The 25,531-nt window shown below is 46.3% G+C and overlaps 1 protein-coding gene across 1 annotated transcript in view; it reads right to left on the minus strand.

Annotated features, from left to right (window-relative positions):
* LOC122402469 overlaps positions 1–20,542 on the minus strand; it is a 170,191-nt gene extending 149,649 nt beyond the window's left edge. The window contains exon 1 of the mRNA XM_043405282.1: positions 20,358–20,542. Coding sequence (XP_043261217.1) covers positions 20,358–20,542 — 185 coding nt within the window. The remainder of the gene's footprint in view (positions 1–20,357) is intronic.
* Between the last annotated feature and the right edge of the window lie 4,989 nt (positions 20,543–25,531).

A 25,531-nucleotide genomic window follows, 5' to 3' on the forward strand; every position in this document is an offset into this window, starting at 1 on the left:
CACTCGATCGACTTGCAGAAAAATCTTAAAACGAGATATCTACGTTAAGTATATAAAATTGTGTCGCACAGTGTCTCCGAGTGGTAACTGTTTTTCTTTTGTAGGGCCCTGTACGTCGTAAGAGTAGCAAAGTTTCCGTGTCTCGAAGCAATAAATAATTTCTTCGAACGTTCGTTACAGCGACTGCAAGTACCGTCAAAGGTGCGAGAACACGCGAGTTTTGGGCGCAACGTTCGTTAAACTCAAGGCCCTAGCCAGAAGGGAACAAAGGTCCCGGAGATGGCAATTGAACTTTCGCGTCACGTCGATCCCTTCCACGCTGACATTCCTTTGGCCCCCTAAGGCAGCAACTTTTCGGACCGGCTTCAAAAGCCACCGACACGAAATTCCATGAAAATGTCACGCGTCGTTCTGAACTTTCCGGAACCGTTCCGCTATTTAAGGATCCGCCCCCGCCGTGAATCGTCAGATTTCAGACCCTTTGCGATCTCCAGAGCACTTTGGGCTCGATGGCCCGTGACGCCAAAAACCGTTTCATCGAACACACGCTTTCGGTAGAACGTCAGAACATCGTAACGGAATTAGGAAAGTAGGTAACCAACCGATTTCCCATATTTTTATTTTCAAGTGCAACAAACGTCTATCCTACTTGATGGCAAATAAGTCACGGGAACGTTATTTATCGTCCATTATTCGCTAATATCTCACGATCGTACCGTGCGAAGAAAACGTGCGAACAGCTGGATCTCTCGATATGCTTTGAGAATATAAATACATCTAGAAACCATTCGAATTTCTAATATAGTCCACAGTAGCTTTTACCAATCCTTTAAATAACTTTCTCTTGTGGTTCTCCGACACTTGAGATTTAAAGCGAGCCTCTTGTTCTATGAAAAGTAACATCGAGTACGTTTCGATCTGCCACAAAGGCTCTAATTTTCGAACCAGCGTAAACTCGAACAATAAAATTTGTTCCAGGCCAACGGAGTGTGTGTGTGTCTGTAAAGAACTAATATGGAGGGAGAGGATTATTGTAAAAGGAGGCTGAAAAGAACCTCGGTAGCCCGAATCGTACATAGACGATGCCGCGTGAAGTAACGCTGGTCTCGTGCGTTGAATGCACCTGACACGAGGCGCATTCGAGGACACAGGTGAACACCTCAGGTAAAAGGACCCTTTTCTTTCCCGCGGCATTGTTACGAAACGAGGGGGCGGAGGGAATCGGTCGGGATGCATATTCGCGGACGAACGAACGAACGCGACCGCGGCGTATGCACGAGCTCGTTAATTTATTTCGGTGAAAAGACGAAGGAGAACAGACTTCTTTCACGTGCCGGGAAATAATGGTTTCTTCGCAGAAGCGGAACAACATTTACAATTAAGACCAAGGCCTCTGACGGAATCAGGGACGCGCTATTACCGATTGCAATTAGGTTCCGCGGCTCGTACGAATTTTAAAGAAACGGGGTATTTCAAAAGTAAAATTATCCTGCTCCGTTCTCGATGGATAATTTTCTAATTTCCCCGTAGAAACTCGATAGCTTCGAGGGACCCCGGGAGTTGGTTTCTTTGTCAATTTAACTTTTGTCGAGCGCATTTCTCAGGGATCTAATTCCGGTGCACAATCGGTCGTATTCTTGTCACGCACAGCTAAGGATTTTACTCCGGTGACACCGAGACTATACAGCGTTCCACTTAACCGGAGCATCTTAAATACGCACTGTTGACGACACGAGGAGAAGAAAAATCGAAAGAGAAAGGCGCTCGAAAAATAGAAGCGAGGTAAATTATTTAAGTGGCGCTTTTTGCATCCTCCTCCAAGAACGGCTCCGGAGTCCATCGTTTCGTAAAAACAATTACGAGCAAAGTCAATATCTGGTTACCGGGGATTCACCGTACGCGAAACTAGGGAATTCCTCGTAGCCAACGTGTATCCGCAAAAAAAAAACACACACGGGTTGCATCCACCGCTCGGAAACCATTAAGGCTACTTTAATTACGAGTAGAACCACGATACGTCACTTTTTCTGGGATCTCGTCCGTTTCCTCGTATTTCTTCCCGATACGATAACATCGTTTCCACTGGCACGGTTCCAAACGTATCGTAACCTTTCTGCCATAAACTGCATCTTTGACCCTTTTACTAGGGAGCACCGAAATTAACTTAGGATCCTGTTGAACTCGCATTACCGGTGTCTCGATAACTTCCTCCGGCACAAATTACCAGAGTTTGCCTCGTTACCTTCGACAGCGGAAACAACGCGGTTAGACGGGCAAGAAGACAAAATCCAAACGGTCGATTGTGCTTTCTTTATCGAAGAAAAGATTCTTTCCAAGCTCCTGGAACCCTATCTTTCGTGCATGCCTTGTGTAGACAGAGATATTTCCGTGGATCGATAGACAGGACCGTGTTTTCGTCATTAAACGAGGGACTACTGCATGGATTTCTGGAGTCGATCTAACCCATACCAAGACATTTGCGTAGACCAATAGACCAGATCAGTTTTTCGTCATTGAACGAGGAAGTACTGCATGAATTTCTAGAGTAAATCTAACCCAGACCGAGACATTTGCGTGGACCAATTTTTCGTCATTAAACGAGGGAGTACTGCACGAATTTCTGGAATAAATCTGTCTGGAAGTTTCCGGCCAAGAAAAGGACGACTATTCCTTGAACGGATCGGTGTTTCAGGAATTCCTGTGGCACCGAGCAACTCCCGGTGACTTCGACTCCGAAACGCGGGTTTATTGTCGACGTCGAAAGCGGCGAAAGATAAAGAAATTCCGCATCCGTAACGAGAAGGAAGAAGGATCTGCCGTAGCCGGCCTTGCTAGTCGTAAATCACGAGCCGCTCCCTGTGATAAATAACTTATATGGGTTCGCGGTGGAAACTACCAGCCCTCCTTCCCTTCCTCGTCGTCCGAATCGTCGAGATGCTTTTCGACTTTATTCTCATCTTCCGGCGGAAGTTCGCGTCGCGAGCTCTCGCGTTCGACGTCGCGCGGCTGGAACGATGAAATTACATTTCCAGGCAACGCCAATTTTGTTCCGCGAGCCCGACGACACAAAGATACGGCTTAAAATTGAAACCGCGAGGGCCGCGAGGAACCCCGCGAACGATCCGTTTTCCAAATCTTCGTTTAAACGAAACGTAAAATATTAGATTCTGCTCGTCCCCGTGACGATTAAACTAACGAAGAGTTACGGATGATTTCTTCGACGACACGAACGTTCCCGGATAACTGATATCCATCGTCGGTTCCTGCGCCCCACTATTTCTCACAGTGGATTCCGTCGTACGAATCACAGATATAAATCGCCCGTTACCCTTGACTTTTTTTTCTATCTATCGTTGGAAGAAATTCGTGTTCTCTTATTTAACGGAAAATGTTATCACCTGGAATTAGAGACGCCATTACGGAGAACTGGTCACGGTTCTTCTTCCAATATTATTTTATCTCCTTTTCGACGTTTACCAGCGTGTTATTATTTTTAGTAATTGAAATTGCAACGATCGAGGGAAATTTTACTTCCGATCGACGGAGGCGCTCCAGGCGGTTCTTTTATCGGAACACCCGATAGACTCGGCGAGGAACAACGTTAAATCTTTCCGTCGTCGGGCGGTTCAATACCCTTTAGAATCTGCTCGAGTAACAAACGCCGGGATCGTTGATCGACCGAGCCGATTTTCACGGGGAACAATGATTCGCCGACAATGAGGTGGTGCACGACGCTCCGGCGCGGTACGAAGTTCCGTAGGTACGTTTCACAGGTGAACGAGGAACTCCCCATCGAAGAAACTTCCACCGATCCGCTGGAAAACGCCCAGCATTGTGGCGGAAAGTTCTCGGAGACCGTTGGCGGGGGTAAAGATATATTGGATCCGAGGGGACAATTTATTCCTACCGATGGAAACGAAAAATTTTCCAGCGGTTAGATGCCCTTCGGCCAGACGGCTAGAATACTCGCCTCCGATTCCTGTTTTTTCTCCTTTTCCTTTTCTTCGTTTCCTTCCCCCCCCCCTCCCCCCTCCCGCCGAACAGGAACTCGATGTCCCGGGGTTCCGGCGACGATAAAGGTTTAGCGACCGGGTGTCCTTGACGTTTTATTAATCGAATCGTGAAATAACGGATTAAGAGCCGTGCCGTCTGGTCGGCAAAAACAATCCCTCGGACGCGATCAGCCTCGAAACTGTGACATTCCCTCTGTACGTAATCTGCGCTTTATTGAACGCTCCTTTTTCCTGCAATATCGCGACCAGCCAATGGGACAGATTAGGTATCGATCGGCGCTCGAAAGGCTTCCAAAAATAATTGTTTCAAACCGGTAGAGAAAAGATGGAAACCGGCGATATCGGTGCACGAGTTTTCCAGACGGTGAGTTTTACTCGGGCAGGAATGCAGAGAAACACCCGTCGAATCAAAGGGTAACTTCGTTTGGGGGGGCGTTGAAAATGGTGGTTAACCTCGCAACCTGAAGGATTTCCTTTTCGGTTCGGGTGTTTACTTTCGTCGGGACGGAAGTTCGACTCGGTGGGATCGTTAAGGGTTCCACAGGTGCGCGAGAGGCTTAAAACAAGGGGAAAGGGTGCAGACTCGCCCTTATTAACGAGACGTCTGGAAATAGGCACGCAGACACCGTCCTGCGGTGAATAATTATAAACTCAGTCGTGTTCCCACATTTTCTCGCTAGCGAAAGTGTATCCTAGGCTGTGAAAAATTGTTTAACTGCTTCGTTTCTCGACTTTCCTTACCAAATCTATGATTCAACTATGCCATGTCTGGGCGCGTGTTTCTTCTCGATGAAAAATTACCTCGAGTAGGTAAATAAGGGTTTAGTGAGCGGGTTTGGCTCCGAGAGACCTCGCTCGCGGACAACTTTGCTAATCCTCCGGGAGTTCGGCAAAGTAGATGTGTACAATACGCTCGGGAAGCTTTCTTTAGCACGAACGGCGAGCCACAGTTTGCAACTCGCAGGATGAGGAAGCTCCTGTCGCCGATGAAAAATCAAATTTCTCGTGTGCATCGTTATTATTCAGTCGCGCTAGCTAAATAACTCGGTTCGTCGCGAAGGATCGACGTTTAATCGAGACCGCGTGAAAAAGAGAACCGAACGAGCAAAAAGAAAGAAGATAGGTTCGATCGCCCACGGTCCTAATTGCAACTTCCCCGTCGCGTATCGATTAAACTGGCTATTGTGTCCCGACTTCTCAGGATGCAGGATTTTATAAAAATCGTTCTCATATCCGACGAGGGCAGCGAAATTGCCCATTTCCCGGCGTTGTCCTTTCGAAAAGTCCGCCGGCTCGGAAATTAAGGTCGCAAACGGGGTAGTGACCCCCGTAATTGGTCAGGGAGCGTGCGGTTACTCTGAAAGCGTTCACAGGGAGAAAAAAACCAGCTTTTTCCCGCTCTCTCCTATCTCCACCAGCCCTCGATCATCCCTTTATCGCTCGCTGGCGACCGTTTCTTATTGCATATCAGGACTTCTCCCAGCCCCGAAACCTCCAAACTATCGACCCATGTCGCTTCAATCGTCGGAAAAACTATTCTTCAAAAAATAATCATGCTAGATGTTTCTTTCATTTACGAACGAAGCTTAACCCCTAGACATACAATTTAACTTCAAATAATTTGTCAAACCTATGGCCACGAAAAAGAATAGATTTGTTTTACGAACGCTTCGTGAATGTAACAATGTGTCGATTTTAATAAATAAGACTCGGTGACGAGTGAATAGCCTTATGATCGTGAAACTTGACATGACAAGGAGTTGAGCAGAGCTTTACGAATTATTCGTCGTTCGTAAATAAAGTTTCGTGCACCCTGGTTGCAATAGAGAATAGACAGGGGCTGGGTCGCTTTTAAATTGTCGAATCCTTTCCTTCGAACATCTTGTACGGCCCGGGGGCTCGTCGAAAGTTGTACGGAAGTGCCATCGGATTCTCCAGTTTCCTGGAGGACGCGAAAGGTGCCATCCACGTGGCGCGCACATGCTCGTAAACGCGGCGCGGATTTCCATGAGAGCCGTTCGCAATCGCCAGAAAAGTTTCGCGCCATGTGACGGCCAACTGAGCGTGAGAATGGCCAGAGGACGTCACGGATAAAAGGACGCTTCCCGGTAAATACATACAGCCGAACTTTCGGGGGCTATTGTTTCCTGGAGCGGGTCGCACTTTTCCAAGGAGACCAGTTTCGAAAGTCTCCAAAGACCGAATCGGTTTCTATCGTTGTCGAAAAAACGAAAAGGGACTCGCAGCGTGTCGCTTCCGTGAGAATTACGAACGAAAGTCGTAGCTTCGAGCGATCAATTTTCGGAGCCAGGAAATTCCAAAAAATTCTGAAACTTCGTGCACGAGTAAAATAATATTTTTTTAGAACGGCGAAGGGACACCGGGGAGAGCGTAGATACTGTTTTGCGAAAGTTTCTCGATTACTCGTCCTCGCTGTCGACGAAATAAACTTGCTTCCTATCGGGAAACCGGTGTCCTCGTTGATTTTTCGTCCCCGATGCTGAAATCCGCGCACGTGCGGCTCGTTCCTTCCGTGCCAGTAAACTTCTCTCGAGATTTCATATTTACGGGTGAAGTTGCGGGCGCTGGTGAATGGGAAAAATGCCCGGTAATGCACGCCCCGTGAAAACGTCACGATGACACCTTTAAATTTACTCGCTCGAAGACCCGACAACTTACAAAAGATGTTTCGCGAGACGAGAAAACACGTTCCCTTCCTCCTACAATATGTATAAAAATATTTATTGAAACTACTACGCGCGCGTCTGGGTAAACGTGTCGAAAGAATCGGGAGCATCTTTTCGTTGGGAATTAATCCCGTTCCGTTGCTACGTCCCTGGGAAGCCTCCGGTTCGATAAATTTTAGATGTTACTACACTTGCACGTGGATATCGAATATTGACTGTACTCCGTGAACACTCCCGGAAGACCAGCCCCGGAATAAATAAAACCTTCCTGTCTATCCGTCGATCCCGAAGCTACGAACTCGCTTCGAAGCTCGGGTGTTCGCGGGAATTATTCGTCGTTCGTTTGCATCGGGAAACAAATTCGGGACGCCATTAAACATTGAACGAGGAGTCGCAAAGATACGCCAAAATATTTCGAGAAACGAACACCGTGTACATCGTTGCAGTTTAACCCCTTTCCTAACGCGTACTTGTCGTCGAGTGAGGTTTCCGGTTTTGGGTTACCGCGTCCGCGTTGGAGATACCTTGTAAACGTACTTTTTATTTTTTGCTTCCAAACAGTAGACGATATGTTCGCTGTCTTACGTTATTCCAAAATTGTTTCTTCCTCTTTAATATTACCACGAAGATTCGAGCGATTTTTATTTTAAAAAGTAGCGTCCTCGCGAGCAATTCGTCGCGTATTCGTAAAATCCGGAAATTGAGATCGAAACAAAGAACGGGAAAGTCGCGTAGCCGGGGCGTCGCGAACGCGAGTGCATTCGAAACCAGACACGGCCGTAGGAATCTCGTTTACTTGTAAATTTCAGCACGCGTCTGGAAATGTTCAATCCTGTCGCGACCTCGTCGGGCGCAGAGATCCTGGAGGACCCTTCCCCGTGAAATATTAGGTTCCTGCGTGAGAATCCGTCCGCTGGGAAACGCGTGTCAAAAATTCAATTTTTCGAAACCTCTTACACATTGAATTATATACGTTCCTCGCCTTTGTTTCCAACCCGTTTCCCCTCCGTCCGAAAGTCGAACATTTTCTGCACGACCACCTTCGTCTTTGGTATTTATCAAACAGTATTTCATGTACGACCGACAAGAGTAGATAAAACGATTAATTTTGAGGACACGGAACCGTCCTTCGAAATACTTTCCGCCCTCGATTCTGTTCGCTGGAAAAAAGTTCGATCGTCGAGATCGAATCCTGCTCCCATGATCTCATCTATCGAGCACGAATGCGTACAGTGCGCGCTTCGAGGCAACGTCTTACCTTGACCGAGCGCTTCCGGTATTCCCCCTGCGCGTCGTGCTTTCGCGTAAACCTTTTTTACCGCGTTACGTACCGCGTTTTCCTTGGCTCTCTCGTTAAAAGCGAAATCGAAATCGAAATCGACGATCATCGAGAATACAAATAATAGACTCACATCTTCAATATGTGATCAATCCCATTAAAAAATATAAATAATACAAAATTCCACGCGACCATTCGCGTGGCTAATTTGTCTCTGGGTGTCCACCGGTCGATTAAATTGACTACGGATCGTCCGTGGACGTCGATACCATCGAGTGTTCGCGATGGTCGTCCGAGATGGACGCAACAGTAAGCAAGATTCACGGAACAGATGTCCCTCGTCAAATTTCCGGAGCGGATATTTATTAATTTCCGGTTGTGTCGCGCGGTTCTCGACTGCGTTGGCCGGTAATTAAGTTCGGCGAGCTGCACGGAACAACCGACGTGGAAATCGTTAAATCGTTAGGTACTTTCGCGTGGACGTGGAAGTCTTGCGACACCGAGCGAACTGCGACGGCAAATTAGTATTAATTTGCTCGAAATTCGAGCCTCCGTCGAGCATTTAATAAACAGTCACGGAGGAAGGCGCGTTTCCGATTAGAACCGATAAGTATTTGACGAGTTTTCGCAGTCGATAACAAGCTGACAAATATTTTGTCTTTATATTTATGTCTTACTATTGGAGGCCATTTTTGCACGTTGTCTCCGGTTACTCGATAATTGCGATCCTCGTCCGCGATTTATCGAGGAAATTGTAAGACTAATCGCCTTGCTCGGTTCCACGCTGATTACCAGGCATTTGCAAGTACCGACATATTGATTTCGCCAGATTCCGTAGCAGAGATTGGACGTCGACGAAAGAATTCTAATTCCGAAGGACAATTCTGAGGGCTCGAACGCCGTTTCACATTCAATCCGGGATTTTCTTGCTTCGGAAATCCGTGGTAACGTTGGTCGGATTTTCTTCTCCAAGTAAATTCGAAAACGCCTTCGGAGAAACATCTAAGTAATTCGTAATCAACCCACAACGATATGCAAATATCCTAGAATCGTATAATAACTCTATCCCCAAGTTTGTTACAAAATTATTCTACGCGATGAATAAATGGCGTCCCCAGCATCCTCTTCGATATTTCCAATTTCCAGCTGGCTCCAAACTATCGACAAACACAAACTATGTCTTCGACCAGTCTCAACGATTATATTCGATCACTCACCCCTCGTTTTTCATTAGGGTTCTTTTCACGACGTTATGTACACGACGTTCCCCTTTCGTCTGGGTCGACTTCGAATCAGGATTAACTCGCTGCGATGTTTCCTTGGTCGATGGGTGATAATGTAAATCGTGCTTCGAGGATCAGCCTCCGGTGCAGCGTCGATGGTCCAAAAGGATAAAATCGCGAGGATCGCGACCACGCTCAGCCAAAACGTTCTCCGACGCATCCTGCGATTTTTCTAATTTCTCGACGATCGGTCTTTTATAAGCTGCTGTTTATCAACGTTCGTGCGAGACGTGACCGCGAATCGCGCCGTTAAAAATATAAGAACCCCGTAAACTCGAAACAACGGACCGATAAGCTTTAACGGTGGAAAATTTTCCGACGATCGTTCGCTGAAGGATGTTTGAATTATTGCAAGTATGGTGTATGGTGTTCGAAAGAAAATGACAACGGGTCGTGCAGCGTAGACCAAAACAGAATGGAGCTGGGAAACTTGAAGCAGACTGTTATAATGGGGGCAACGTTTGCCGAAACTTCGCCGGGGTCAACGGCGTAATCTTGTAATCAAAAGTCCTAGCGTATAAAGCGAATTTAATCAAACTCAGACACACCGAAGCCGCGTCCAGGCTCGTTCCAAACTGAACCGGAAACTCCGTTGCGCCCCGGTTTGGGGATTCCATTCGAGCTGACGCGTTACGTGTGCTCTTGATTCCTGACAACGTCGACGGCGCTTTCGACGAGCAACGTGTAACTTGATATCTGCATCGTTAACGGTTCTTACAAACTCGAGAATTATTTTTCCAATTCTACGCGTTCGTCTGTGAGACCACTCGAGGCGGAAGTTCCTCTTGCAATTTAACCTTTCTTCGATCGTAACGATTAGCGGCGATCCAGTTCCTGGCTTAGGTGGATACTCCCGATTATCGCGTCTCGGGCAATATTTCTCGCTACGCGGTAAAAGTGTTGTCGTTTGATGCGTTTCTGGCTGATCCCGACGAACGACGGAACTTGGGCGTCGAGCGAGCAAAAGTCAGTCTGTAATTTAAACTACGATTTCCTGGAGCTTCGAAGGAAGATGAGATCCGCGCGGTGACGCCAGTCGCTCGACTGCGCGTTGATTAACGCGCGAGATCCTGGAAAAAAAAACTGCGTCCCCGTTTCTCCGGTTGCAAGCCGCGTGCACGCGGTTATTTTCAAAAAATTATTGGAAATAATTTGTGTCGAGAGCTCGCGTCCTAGGTGTCGAATAATTTTATATTTCCTTGCAAAAGAAACTTGCACCGTGTCTGAAGCTCGGAGTTCAAGTATTCGAAAAGATGAAAAACCGGATGGATAAGGTAATGTAAATGCACGGGGCTGGGAACAAATATCGAATTAACGTTTAATAATCGAGGCTCGGATAGACGATGCTGCGAGTTGGTCGTCGAAGGCGAGCGATACGACGACAGATAGCGGGTGGAGGAAATTGAGTGGCCCCTGGAGAATTGGAAACGAGATCGGATCGCGCAGCTATTTAAGAAACCTTGGGGTAAGATCAGCTGGTCTTTCGATACCAATAACGATCGCGAGCCGATCGTGTTCTCGCCTTTCCCCGTGGAAAGTCGATTTGTCTCGATTTGCCGTGAAAGAAGCTGAAAGCACGTATCTTTCCACCCTTTAGGATTCTAATCTTCGCTCGTTCACGTCAGGCCGTTAACCGTCCAGCGTAAGAACCGTTAAAAAATTTATTTCCTGCTCTCGATGGTGTTTCGAGCGACTACGAACCGGATAAACTTCTTAAACCGAAACTTTTCAGAGGAATATTGGAATGGAAAGGAGCGATTAAACGGAGAGAATTCTATATCCGATTCGCGGGAGCTTCTTTCGCCTATCGAGCGGTAAAAATCGAATGGTTTCGCGACTGGTCCTTCTTCAGATTTTCTTCTCGCTCCTCGCGAAATGTAAACCGTCGTGGAATAGTAACGAGGTTTAAAGGTCTATGAAAGGAGGACGCGACGAAAGGAAGAACGACTCCTGGGATTTCCGATTTCTTTGCCAAACGCGAAACGATGTTCCTGAGGGCCCTGCCAACTGCTCGTAAACCACGAAATAATGTTCCCCTTCAAAACGCTGGAAATCAGTCTGCGCCTCGGATTTCGACTTTCAAACGATTCCTAGAACACTATCGTCGACGTTGAAAAATGATTTCTAAACGCAAAAGGCAATGTTTGAGTAAATATTTCTTAAATTACATCGATGAACTTAAATTCTGATGTTTCTGTCTTAATACGCGAGAAGCTTTCGAGCGAAACACTCCGCATCGTTCATTTACCTTCCATTTATCCCAGTCCCGTTAAAATCCTCCCATCCATCGTTTTCCTTCTTCCCTGAAAGTTTGAAAAGGCCGTCTCGAGATCGATAAACAAAATAAACAAGCAGCAACCGTGGCAACTTCGCGCCGTCTTAATCGGTAGATTTACTACTCGATCTTCTTTCACCCAATATTACCTTTCTATACAATTAGTACGCTTTTCGAGCTAACGAGTTTCCGAATAATAACAAGAATATCCATCAAAATCCAGTGTGTACAAATATTTGAAAAATAAATCAAAGTACAAATTGCACCTGGATATTAATATTCTCAAGCCCCCGGGCTCGATCCAGTTCGTAATTAAAATAAACAAATGTTCGAAGAGCGGAGTTTCTGGGGCAGAATTAAACGAAAACGTCGTGGACAGGAAAGGTTTTCGATGTAATTACGATGTACGACAGAGTCGTTAAACCGGAGTTATCGCCTGACCTTGGCTAGAAACCCCGCGACGACATCGAGAAAGCATAAAATTTACAAGCTCATTTCCGGCCGCGCGGTTTTTCCTCGAACGACTTACGTATTTTAATCTCGTCCGCCTTCGAACGCCGATGAAAAAATTGAAAGGGGTCGATCCGTACAATGAAACACTTGTGCAGGCACGGAAGTGCTTTACGATAACAATTCCATTTCCCGTCGAGCTCGATAATCGATTAAAAAAACTGCTAATAATTAATTTTCACGGTCCGAGCTGTACGGGAAACGTATTCTTTGTTTCGACTCGTGCAATTAATTATAGAATAAACCCCGCGCTGAATGGAACGCCCAACAACGACAGTTTCGAGCTTTTTCCAATCCGCTCTTATAACTTTGTTCCTCCTATTTCCCTTTACTTTTCTGCCTATCTTTTGATTTACGTAGCGTTGCGTTTCTTTCTCAAGCGAACAAATAAATCACGTCTCGAACAGCGGCTTTTTGGTTCGACTTACCGCGAGATGATTGATCGCGACATCCAATTACCTTCGGTTTTCAACGAAACAAAGTCGCGTCGTTTCCTTAATTTTAAGGAGTATCTGGACCGGTACCAAAGGAATTTCCACGCGTGGATAGGTCACGGTGGCCGTGGAAACCGCCACGACCTCGAAATTCCCGTCCGCGATTAAATTAGGCGGTACCAGGAGGAATTTCGATACGGGCTTGCGAACCGCTACGCTCGCGAGCATAAAGACCCGTGATCAGCAACGAGTTATATCCGTGTCTCGTTTAAGCTCGTTGAGCGAGATATTAATCTCTCTTGCCGGTTTCCTTTGATGTTTTCGGACTTTAAGCGGGTCAACGGGTAATCCGATTTGGCTGCTCGCGAACGCCAGCTCTTGCGTTTGATACTTAACCGTTGCTTAGGTAATTAAACGGACGCCATTTTGCGCCGTCTCGAATTAACGTTCCTACCTGGATCCTCATCCTGCGAGCCTCTTTTTACCACCCCCCCCCCCCAACGCAACGAAACCTCCTCCTCGCCGCAGATTTTGCAACGCAGTCACTTCATTTCAGATTTCTACTTCAGCGTAGACATACTTCCGAGCAACGTTCCTTGTTACATAATTGTTGTTCAACAATGTTAAGTAAACAGAGGGTAATTGTACAAGTCGAAAAGAACTTCTCGTTCTCGAGATGATCGAACTTTAAGTCGAGTAGGATTTGGGCGACGCGTCTGACCATCCGTGTCCTTTTCTACTTGCAATTCAACGTCGATTTTCTCGAGAACGAGGTCTCCGACGAAAAAATGTTATTCCCCCTGTTTTATTCGTCGTTGTTCGTAGACTTGAATTAGAAAATAAGTTTTTGCAGGATTCAGAGAAACAAAAATTGCAACGAGAGGATGGAATTTCAAATATTGGAATCTCGTGAAACAGTGGCGATCTTAAGGATTCGAGGAGGTGGTTACGGATAGAAAAGAATCGCAAAAGATCGTAAGTTAACCCCGGTGGCCCTGTGTGAGACGGTATTTTAAGAAAGCTCGAAGGTTAATGATAATTTACGTTTCGCCGACAGCGTAAAGGGCTTCGCGGCGCTAACACAAATCGTGGCACACCGTCGTAGCAATAAATTGCTTGCCTAGGAACGAGCTCTTTGCCCCGGCACTCCGTTGCTTCCACTTTACTCTGCAAACCGAAGTGTCGCCGTTTCGCGTAAATTCTGTAGTTATAACCTGGCTTATCGAACTAATAAATAATCGTTTGATACAGCCAGCGATCCTGGCCAACCGGGACTCAAGCACCTGGGTTACCAGGTATACGAAATAATAGTCCCCTCCGATCTATAGTTAAAAGCTGCTAACTTTTTCTAATTTGGAAATGAACACGGAATGCCTTTGATGCCTTTTTGAAATTAATTAATTACGGTCGCTTCCTTGGATCTCGAGTTCCCAAATTGAACGTCCGGACGATAAGGACAGGACACGAGTCGGAATTGATCCGTCGTCGCTGGAGAAAGCTTTGTCGAAGTTTCGAACGACTCTAAGGACGAAGTCCAGTCGCGGAGGAAGGTACAAGGGAGGATCGCTCGAGGGAGCGTGCTAATTATTATGCGGAATGTGTTTCGCCCGAGACTGTGGCTGACCCGAATTAAAACGGACGCAATCGTTATTCACGGAATAATTTGATTAAAAAGTTCCACGGATTTTTCCGTCGGGGCTAATAAAATGGCGAAAAGCTGTACGTTATTTAAGAATGCTTAGAATCTACTCGCGAGCCCCATGCAGGCGGTTTCTCGAGCGTAGTTTTCATTCAAAAACCGCTTACCCAGACCGTGACTTTCCCTTATTAGAGCAGCGTAATTATTTCTATAGTAGTTCGCGATGCCAGATAGAAGGATTGCGTGAAAAGTACGATCACGGTGTTGCATGATTTAATTGACGCGGTGTAGTCGGTTTCGTGACCGCGAATGCAGCCGCGCGTTTATATGTAATTAAACCAACCAACGCGATCAAACGGACGGTTATAGGAAAGTGAGATTTAATTACAGCGAATTGATCAATTACCGTGTGGTTTCTCGAGCACGCTTTCGTGCCGGAACACGGCGCTTTACTTCGTCGCCAAACGGAGACACTATAAATCTTCCGGGTGGATAAAAAAAAAACTAGCTTGTACCGCGGACGACAAGGAATTGACATAATTCTCCTGTTAACAGGTTCCGTGAATGATTCATTAGACTTTCGAAAGCGTCTACGCGGCGAACCATCTGAACGGGGCACGCCTAACGTACGATTGCGCGTGTCTCCGCGTCCGGAGAAAAATAAGAACATTACGGTCACGCGGCCTTTAATTTCGCGTTGCGTATAATTTAAGGGAGCCTGTTTCGAAACCGCGGCCAAAGGTTTCCCGGGGCACGACGAAATTCCAAAGGGGAAATTAATACGCGCGAGCCTGCCTCCTGACATTTACACGGCGCGTTTTTAAGCATCCCTTGCCCTCGACGCGAGCTCGCGAGCTCGCCCGTTGAAAATTGGGGTTAAAAATAGTAAAAAATCGTACGCGGGAAGCGTAGAAACGAAAGATAAAGCGGAGGGATGAATAAGCGGGGTACGTACGTATTCCTTTCACGGAAGGAAGCTCAGGGTCGCGGCCGGTTATTTCAAAAGCGGAGGAAACTGGAACGATTCTTTGCCTTTTTCGAATCTTCCCGGTTCCTCGCACCGGGCCAAAGAGAAAACCGCGTACGATTCCAATTTTCTATCCGCGAGCGGTTCTTTTTCCACCACGATGTCGCGCGACTCAAAAATTATTTCCTCGAAATTTCTTTGACGATAATAACACGACCCTTGAGCTAACAATAAATTAAATTAAATTATGCAAAAGAGATATCGAAGAACCGATAAACCGGACGGATCTCTCTCTGGAAGGTTTGCAACGTTGCACGCGATAAAAACCTCCACAGTTTTCCGGGATCGATATTACGCTATTAGGCAAACAGTTTCACCGGATAGCATCTTCATTCCGACGCGATTCGTCGAATAAGCGTCTAACGATATTTACCGACGCAACGTTCCGCAGCCATCTTCGAAAGCAAACAAAGTAACCGGGAGTCTATTCACGAAGTTTGAGCCGGCCATTGTGAGGCTGGAGAAGAACGCCGTGGAAGCCGGCAACAACGAACGACGCGTCCTGTGAATATTCAACGAGAACGAAATTTGTTCGACCAATTAGACGCCATTGTCATTCTTATTTCGCGGCTCGCTTCATTGTTTCGGCAACTACGAGCTCCGAAGCGTCAAAACGAACAAAGGGATACCTTCGTGGCCCTGGTGTCCCGAGGAAATTCTTCGTCGATTGTGCGATCGCGATTAATCGCCCAGTCATCCGTGGCTGTTCCGTATCGTGGCAACTTCAACGTTCCGGAAATTGTTTCGCCGCGTATCCTTTCGCTGTTGCAACTTCCTCCGAGACGCTCGAAAACACGTCGACCTCGATGATTTTTACGCTCGGGTCCGACTCGATGGGTGGAAAGCGTATGTAATCGATAACACGCTCGAATTTATCACGGGAAATACATACAGATGCGTAACCAGGGAGTATCAAATATCATTCGACGGATCCTGTTGTGCAACCGGACCATGTCGAAGCATAACAATGGACGACTGGTGCATCGTACAATTCGTTAAACCTGCATTTATATTAGGCAGCTTCCGGTCGACCGACCACGTATCGTATTAAACGTATGACCCGAGCGATACGCAAACAAACTAACGAAGTAAAATTCTCGTCGACGGGCGAGTTTACGATCGATCGAATAAATTATTTCGTACAAGGTAACACGACGAAATTTTTTGGGCCGATTCTCACCTGAATGTGGTATCCAGCGTACAGGGTGGACGCAGATCGAATGATCGATCCGTTCTGGCAATTAATCGAATTAAACGAAACGATCGCGTGTAAACGATCGCGGGGCACACACCTTTTTCACTTTCACTCGGCGCTCGACGACTCTCGGGGAACGCGAATGGCCGTCGCTCGTTAGCAGCGATCGAAAGGTCTTGGAGAATTTCCCTAACGGGATTTCTGTTCGCAGGCAAACGTGTAAAAAAAAAAAAAGAATAAAAGACAAACCCGGGGTGAGAAAAAAGGATGCCTCGAGCGTGGCTCCGCGTCGCTGAATATTTATGGGGTCGCATAAACAAACGTGACCGACCGCAATCACCGCGAAATTATTTCGCCATTCGACGATACGCCGCGAACAATTTGCATACCGAAGTATGCGACACTGGCGAGAAGGAGGGCCGCCGGAAAAGGCGATTTAGAACGGCCAAACGAACCATTTAAACTTTCAACGATACAAATACGCCTGCCTGGCTTCCAAATGTGAATTAACATAATTTTTGTTCGTACGCTTAGATTACCATTGCGTCAAAAATATGTAAATTTTTCCTTTTGCAGCTTTATTTCCGGACCAGGGAAACGCGTGTATGAATAATTTAACCAAAGCTAGACACCGTGAGGACACAACACGTATCGTGGCACAAAGAACCGTGCGAATTTTATCCTCTTCAATGAGTTCTCGCGACTGTTAAACTTGGGCGGCCACGGTTTACGTTCGCTTTGAGTGCGTTCTGAAATTCAAAGGAGCAGACCATTCGAAAAGGAACTCCTTGCACCGAGTTATTGAATTCTGTCTCGTTGAAATTAAATCGCTCGAGTAATACGTTACCTTTGGTTAACAGAAAATTCGAATTTCGGAATACGTGTAACGTGTCTGGATTAGGAACCCTGTATATTGTCCGATTGTTACCCGATATTCAAGGGCCTATTACCGTTTGATGCACCGAAACTGCACTATTACATATACTTGGTAAAAATTGCATACGTATTCAATATCGTGTAATTCGGTAAACTCCAGAGGGTTGGATATTGCAAAATGGGCAAATGTAATGAATTCACGCTGTACGAATCGAGATGGTTCGATCAAACGTATAAAGCGTATCGAAATCGTTGAAAAGGAACGTGAAATTTGATAGAGCCAAAGAAGTCGCTTACTGTTATAAACGGTCGGGTTTTCAAGCGAGTTTATTTAAGAATTAAACGTTCTACTTCGCCGGAGATAAAATACGAGTAGGAGGAACTTTCGTGTACGCGATACTCGGTCGAACTGGAAGGAATGAGCTCGTTCGAGTGGATCTAAACGCCAGAAAATCTAGGGAAGAGCTACTTTTAACAAACGGAATGTAGAAGGTTTCCGTTGCAATTGGATCGGGAATATGCTGACCGAAGAAACGGGAAAGTTAAACTTCTTAGACGAATTGAAATTCAACCTCGCTGGGAAAGATGTCTGAATATTTTTGCTCGATCCAGCGAAGAATTTCCCGTGGAAAGTAAGCTGACTCCGCACCGTGGAACGATATTGAGAGAAATAATATAGACAAAGAAACGGAAATAAATGTTATTTTAAAGGTACACGATAAAACGCAATGTTGTAAAATTTTATTGAAACGTATCGTTACGGAAATCGATTAAGTAACCGATTGCAATTCTAATCGATTAGTCCCCGACTCTGATCGAAGTGTTCCCGGCCTGGTGAAAATTTTACTTATTCCGTCGGTGACACGACGCGTTATTTACACGACGCAGCCCTGGGCTCTGGGGAACGGAGAAAGAGGAAATCCAAATAGCGAGATACGCGACACGCGAAAACGAATTGCAACGTCGAGCGCGTGATTTTTGGCGCGAGTAATTCGATTCCTGTCAGAATACCATGGTTTTTCGCGCCATCGCGTTCGAAGAATCGCACGAAGACCATAATAACGAGGCTACAACAGGCGATAATAAAGAAACATAGACACTGCAATCATCTTCACGCAATCTCTGTCGCCCTACGATGCCGAAATGTAGAAACTTTCGACGCCGTATATCCAAACTGTGACGTATTCGCGTGATTTCCATCAACGAGTCAAATCCAATCGTCTTGCACACGAACTAAACTAGATTTCCTATACGAATCAACATCTATGCTCGAAACATAACAAAAATCACAATTCTTCGTTTCATTTTTGCGACCCGTGTTATTTGATTCCGACCGCAGGCCATTGCCAACTATTTAAATCGTGTGAAAAGCAAGAAGCAAGAGAGATTCCGATCTCGCGGAGTTCGTGGCCTTTTAGGGGCAATAAAACACGACGATAAACGGAAACGAACGATGCGAAATTACCGATAGACACGGGATTGCGATTGGTCACGCACGCAGGAAGGAACCGTACAGAGAAGGAGAGAGAAAGAGAGAGAGAGAGACGGAGAGAGACGTAGATACTCGTGAACGTCCGAAACACGCGGGAGTTCCTGCGGAACTGACTGCCACTTCCGCAAGACCGTGGAAAAATCACGAGTCCATCCCCTCCAGTGGTCCCCGGGTCACGTGACTGCAACCCCTCGCGCACCCTCCCGCTCGTGGTTCTACTATAACTGTTACTCTGGCAGTGGCGGTCGATGAATGATCGTCCAAGCCACTGGGGGTTGCGTGCAATTTCGAACATATTGCCTGTTTGTGAAATATTGGGGGTCAGGAGACGCGAAACCGACCAATTTTGCTCTTTTTTTAAGCAAAGCCTTTTACGGATCGCGAAGGCCTTTATTAAGAATTTTTCTAAACCCTACGGGGACCGAGTTATGGACAGTCGTGGACCAGAGGGGAGGAAAGACCTCGTCGAGCATTAGTTTCCCATAGTTTTTTATTGGAAAACTTTTTACTGTCACGACGCGTGGGATGTCACAATTTGGTCGACGCGAAAACTAATAATTGGCGTTGTCGTAACCCGATGTCGCCCGGTGTCGTGAGATTAAATTACCTGGAAATGATCGAGATGGAAGCGTCGTGACGTAATGGCACCAGATGCTACGAGTTTTTACGTAAACTTTGATTTTGGTATTTTGTAAAATTGTCCCAAGAATAAAAATGAAATATTATTGGTAATAGCGTGGGCATACTGCGGTATATGCATGCCACATTCATACGGTCAAAAGTTTACTGTACGAATAGTGTATGTCCTTTGGCATGGCCACACAACGTTTGCATAGAATATTAAATTAAGAGACAGAGTTCGGAGTGTCCGGTAAATTCAAACGTCCGTAAAATAACGTCTACACGGAACCAAAACGGAGTTAAGTTCTAAATTATGTACTTTCGAACATAGTAAAATCCCTTTTTACGTTAGAAATAACAAATCCAGCACAAATTGGGAAAACTAGCAAACTGCACATATGTTTACCTTGTTCCTCGTATCAGAAAAAAACCAATAACGACTCACCTGCAACAGAAAAAGAAAAAGGGAATGTAATTAAACTATATCGCTTGAAAACTACAATAATATACCGTCTCGCTGAGATTAAAATTCAAACAAGAAGTAGAAATTCCGGAGACGAATAAAATCGAAGGGTGTTATCGAACGAAAGAAGGTAGACACCGATCTACGGGGCACTCGAATTCGAAGTAATATGACGTTTCGATCGTGTTTCTGCTCCGTAACGCCCAGTCTCGCGCCTCTTTGATCCGAAGATCATGATTATGAGCTACCCCCCAACGCGCCGCTATCGAGGGAGTATTGGATTCGGAGTAACTAGCCCTCTCGTCGTCATCCGAGTCACAAAGGGACGAGTCCGGGAGACCTGCCAGACTTCAGTCGACGCGAGGAACATCTCCCCCGGGGGTTATTTTCGCTGTCGTAGTCTAAAATCGTTGTCAAGTCAACGAGATCCGTCTTCATTCGCGGTCCCGGTTTCAGTGTCGCGTTTTACTCGAACGAAACCAACACTTTTCACGCAATTTCGCGTTACGTCTCGGCCCAATTAGAACCGTATAATTATGGTTGACGCGATATTTGTCGCTGACCTTGCTGATCCGGCGGGCCTGACGGCGTCGTACCGAACGCTGAGCTTTCGTCGCTGATTCCTCGGGCTTCTGAGAGCTTCTCTGGCATCCTTGGAGAGCTTGACGCTGCCACGGGAGATTTGCGAGCTCAGCGGCTGATAAGTGTCCGCGTTGCAGCGACGGATGCAGCCGCAGCAGTTGGACATCGCGTTCCCGGGACGCGGAAAAACTGGAGCGTTCTTTCGAGCGCGTTGAACTGCGATGGAATACGGTTCGACGAACTTTACACGGCCTCGAGGATCCCCGAAAACGCGGTGCAAACGCGAAACCCGGTCGAGCTCGCGTATCGATTCGCGGATCGTGGCGTCGGGCGTCTTCTTTCGAGCTTCGAGGAATCTCTCGTCTCCACGGCGTCGTTTGAACGCGTTTCGCGCGAACAGCTGCGAATTGCAACGCGGACACGACGGCTTCCGGGTTCCTTGACACGTCCCTCGCGACCGGATTCGTAAATACCGTCCGCGCTTCTCTGGAATTTCGGGAAACGGTTCGAGATTTTCGGATTTAATTGGACAATTATTCGGAAGAGGCGAGGATTTCGATTGCACGGCGATCGTAGAGCGTTCGCTCGAAAGATCTTGCGTTTAATAGCTCTGTGTCATCGAGAAATCTATGGGATTTTTTACGTATTCGATGGGGTCTCTTCGTGAACGTATAAAAACGTATACGACGCAAGTTAGACTAGAATACCCAAAACACAAAGGGTGATCAACCCGTTAACCAAAGAAGTATTATTATCGTTATTATTATTGAAATTCGAGAAACACGAGAAGCCAGGGACGAAGGTTGTAACTGGACAGAACGCGAAACAATGCTGCTGGCGAACCGGTTGCGCCGCCGATTGCTCGTCGTGCATTTCAGGCACGTATATGCATAGAAAACGTCGTTCGCGGTACAAGCTTTTTATTCGTTTCCCATCCTTGTCCCCCCGTTGTTCTCGTGCCTCGTCGCCCGACCGGACCGGCACCTTCGATAATTGTTCGAAGAGTCTTAATATTCAAGCCGCGCCCGCTACGCTGATTCTACATCGCGTACGAGCCTCTAACGGTTTACGATGCTCTTTCCGTACCACCGCGCGTCCATTCTTTCGATTTTTCTGCCCGCCCGAACCGTCGTCGATCGAATTTAACGCTCGATAAAAGACAGGATAAATCGGGTACGGGTTATTCCACGAGAAATTGCTCCTATTCGATGATCCTTTTGGAACTCGGACTCTCGACCATTCTACGACGAATCCAGTTTTCGGCAATAAACGAATCGCGAAAGGAAATGGAAAAATGCGTGGAGATCCTTGGCGTTGTTAACGCGCGAGCGTAAAATATTTACGAGAACACCGGTCAACGAAATTGTTAAATTTTCATCGACGAGGTAGAAACGATTTCTCTTCGTTGGATCGCGAATCTTTTGCCGGAGCACACAGAAAATCGACCGTCGAATTTCGATCGACGGATTCGCGAGTCGTCGGGTTCTTTCGCGGCGGCAGTTTGAAACGGTACTGACCGAGAGAACTTCGCTCCGAATGAACCGAGGAACGAAGACATGGAAGAGGGCTCGAAGAGGAGCGAGGAGTAGAGGAGACGCACGTGTTCGCGCGTATGTCACCTAGGGATGTTTGTACGCGGCTCCGGCTCGATTTTATGCGACCAACGCACCGTGGGGTAACGCGCGAAAAAGCTAGCCAGGCGCCACGAAAATTTCTATCGCAAATTAAACTTCGAAACTATCGTTGCAAGTTTTTTTTATGGAAAACTTCGGTGACTTGTACTATTACAAAGAGGCGGGCGTCATTTGGGAATTATTTGGCATCCTTTATATTATGGTTGGAGGTACTATAAACTGCTGAATAGTCAACGTCAGTTCGTGTAGCTCGACTTTAAAACGGTGAAGATTTTTTAAGTAATCTGAAGCCTGCAGCAGTGTACATACATACATCTTACAAGAGTGTCACACATCATTTAATCGATACAGTGTAACATAGCAAAGACGATGGTTTGGAATGTGACAGTGAATGGTCCAGAAGGGAACAATTTAAAGTTCTATAAATAAGCGTCGTATTTAAGACGACACGACGGTCTTCGTGGTCCAGAATTCCGCGCGAGACTAAGAGTGGATCGCGGGTTGTGGCAAACTTCGTTCATAGATCTCCCTAATTTGTACGAGACTCTCGGAATTTTAGAGAGTCGGGAATTAAGTAACGAAATGTTTTTAACGAGACGTGAGAACGAAATTAAAATGATACGCCGTATGATTCACTGGTAAGCAAAATGGCTTCCGTCGAGAGTGGCTGGTGAAAAACCGCAAGTAACAAACTGTGGATAAAAACGTAGCGTCTATTTCGATTCGCGACTGCAAGCTTGATCATTGCTAGGCGATCGATGTCGATTACCCCTTCGTTCCACGAAACGCAACAGGATCGACTAGTTCCCCTTTAAACGAGATAATTTCGCGCAATGACCAGCCCTTTTGTACTTTTACTGAGCTCGCCGGCCGTGTTAGAGTAAAGCTGGTAAGTGTTTCCCAGAAGGCTGCACTGGCAACTTCTTTGCGCATTAGGCAGTGGCACGAAAACACCGTGGAAATAAGAATTCCAGGTCCCGGCGAAGGAACTCCGGTTCTTTGACGAGCAACAGCATTAAGCGCAACGAAACAAGAGCAGAAACTGAGGCTGCACGATTGAGAAACTGCAAAACAAGCTGCGCTCGAATTATAACCCGACGAAAGAATCGACACCGGGGCGTGCTAACTTCCATTAACTAGATCCCAACACTTTGTATAATCTTCTCGTAGCATTCGAAAGAATTTACCATTTTTATTTCGTACAGGGTTCTCTGGTTGTTTTCGAACGTCCAACATTGGCACCGAATTTCGTAAGAGTAAAGTGCGCTTGCAAAGCCGAGAATACACGGAATATATTAACCTTTTGCACTCGAATGGCGAGTGAGAGGCGACGATAACTGTTCATGTTTGACTCGAATAGTTTCCTAGAGACACGATGTCACTTAAAAATTTCTGTACGCTCTGTGTTTGTACAAAAAATTCTTATTGACTCGGTGAAACTAATAAAGGAAAATTTGTTTCCTTCACGTTGAAAAGAAAATTAGTGCTTTTCTGTTTCGGAGCATTCCGTTTTGCCGCGTTAATTACAATTACGGGACACCGTGTAGAAATATTATTCCCCGTCGTTATCGGGCCGCCAGCCGGAGAGACGAAACGCAAAAGAAGCTGAAGTCCCGAGGAACGTCCGGTTGTTGATCTGGCTGGCCGACAGACTACAGAAGTGCATGTGTCGGGAGAACGCACTCGGCGAGTATGCGCCGCTGATGAACGTTCTTATGCGGATGCGATCGCATATGTTCGCCAATGGCGTAGCAACCGATCATAACTCAACGCGAATACCTTTTCTGTGGCCGATCCGCCGCGACCGTACCATAGTTAATCCGTTAGGCGCGATATAAGAAGCAGAAGAGAACTCGTCTCCTAACCGCGATACCCACCTTTTCAACCTCCGTTTTCTACAAAATATTAACGCGATTCGAAGAATTTTTTAAACGAGAATAAAATTTCATTCGCAGGTTACTCGATTACAATTTGTCTGCTTTCACGGCCAGTGTCTTCCGCGTTCGATGAATATTCGGGAACGTGAACGCGATGGGAACGAATTCCCGTCGATCGCGTCTAAATCCGTGACGCTCGCATTTAGGACAGAATTTTTCATTAGCCCCCCTCTCCCCCTTGTGACGAGTCGACGCGACAGCAGTATCATTTTAATTGCAGCGTGATCAATTAGCTAGAAGCAATTCCATTCGAACACGTTACACGAGAAACGAGACGATCGACGCCCGGATATATTGGAATTCCATAACGACGGCCATTGTGCGCGTCGATGAAATTAAAAAATATAATAGCCGAGGGATGTTCCGGGCGTGCGTGAAAATCGCTCGTAATCGTTACTCGCCAGTAAATTTTAATCGAGAAAATAATTGTTGTCCTGTAACTTTGTTTCCGTTGTAACAGGGTCTCCGCGTTGTTCTTGTAAGCTATCAATAAGGAGAGTTGGTAGTATCCTTTGTTAGTATGTGAGTAAAATCACAAGACCGTTCGATTATATCGACGACGTCCGAAATGAAAAATTCCACGTAGGATAGTTCGAGCGTGTCGTTGACGCGGACGTTTGAACGATTCCCGCAAATATTGGGCCGACGTTTAGTGCGATCATGCGAGTACCCCTGCTCGTCATAATGAACGTACCAGGGGGAGGCGTTCGAAAGGCGTTAAAATTAGTTTTCGCATCATCGAAACGCGATCCCAGCCTACGGTTGCTCGATACGATTTTCGCGAGTGCTTCAGAAGCGAAATTAAATCGAGTCCAAAATTAACCGTATCCAATCGTTATCGACGTGACGGGCAATTAGAATTTCTTTTTTTCTACACGGGGTGTCCCTGAAATCGGAACCAAAACGATCGAAGGACCATTTTTCAAAGTTCATCGCGCCAAAGAGTACATAAAATAAACTTTGATCCGCGATGCATCCTGTACACTTGTTAGTAGAATACATCGCGGGGCGAAGACGTCTGCCTGGAACCCGTGGTTGAACAAAATTTGCGGAGAACAAATTTGTCGTTCCGGATACGTAAAGCCTCGTTGAAGTTCACGTTCCGTAGCATACATAAATTTCGAACCGGTGGTCCGAATTCTCGCGATGTTTTACCGTTTGAATTTTACATTCCTCCTCGTCTAGCTATCGTGTTCGTTAATAAAACAGCGCGGTCCAAAAGGCAGACGTCCGGGAACGCGGTGGAAATTCGGAAAATTCGGGAAAGGAATGCACGCTCTCCGAGAGGCAGTCGACGTTAGATAACTATTGCTCATAATTGCACCGACGTTTCGACTGCATCGACGCAAGTTCCGCCGAAAGCTTCGATTAAATTGCAAAGATTCTGTACCGTGGGAGCTCGATTATTGCAAATAACTGGGCGCGTGCGCGTGGAATTTTGCATTTTTCAGCACACTTCCGACGATCGATGTGAAATCGATTTACAAAGAAACGCACAATCGCCCTAATAACGTGGATATTATGTCAAAGTTTTTTCCAAACCGGGAGTTTCCCGGGACCAGGGCAAATTTCGAGCGTACGAAC

This window comes from Colletes gigas, unplaced genomic scaffold, assembly GCF_013123115.1.
Source record: "Colletes gigas isolate AHSC1104 unplaced genomic scaffold, ASM1312311v1 Colletes_gigas_Sc00036, whole genome shotgun sequence".
Lineage (NCBI taxonomy): Eukaryota > Metazoa > Arthropoda > Insecta > Hymenoptera > Colletidae > Colletes > Colletes gigas.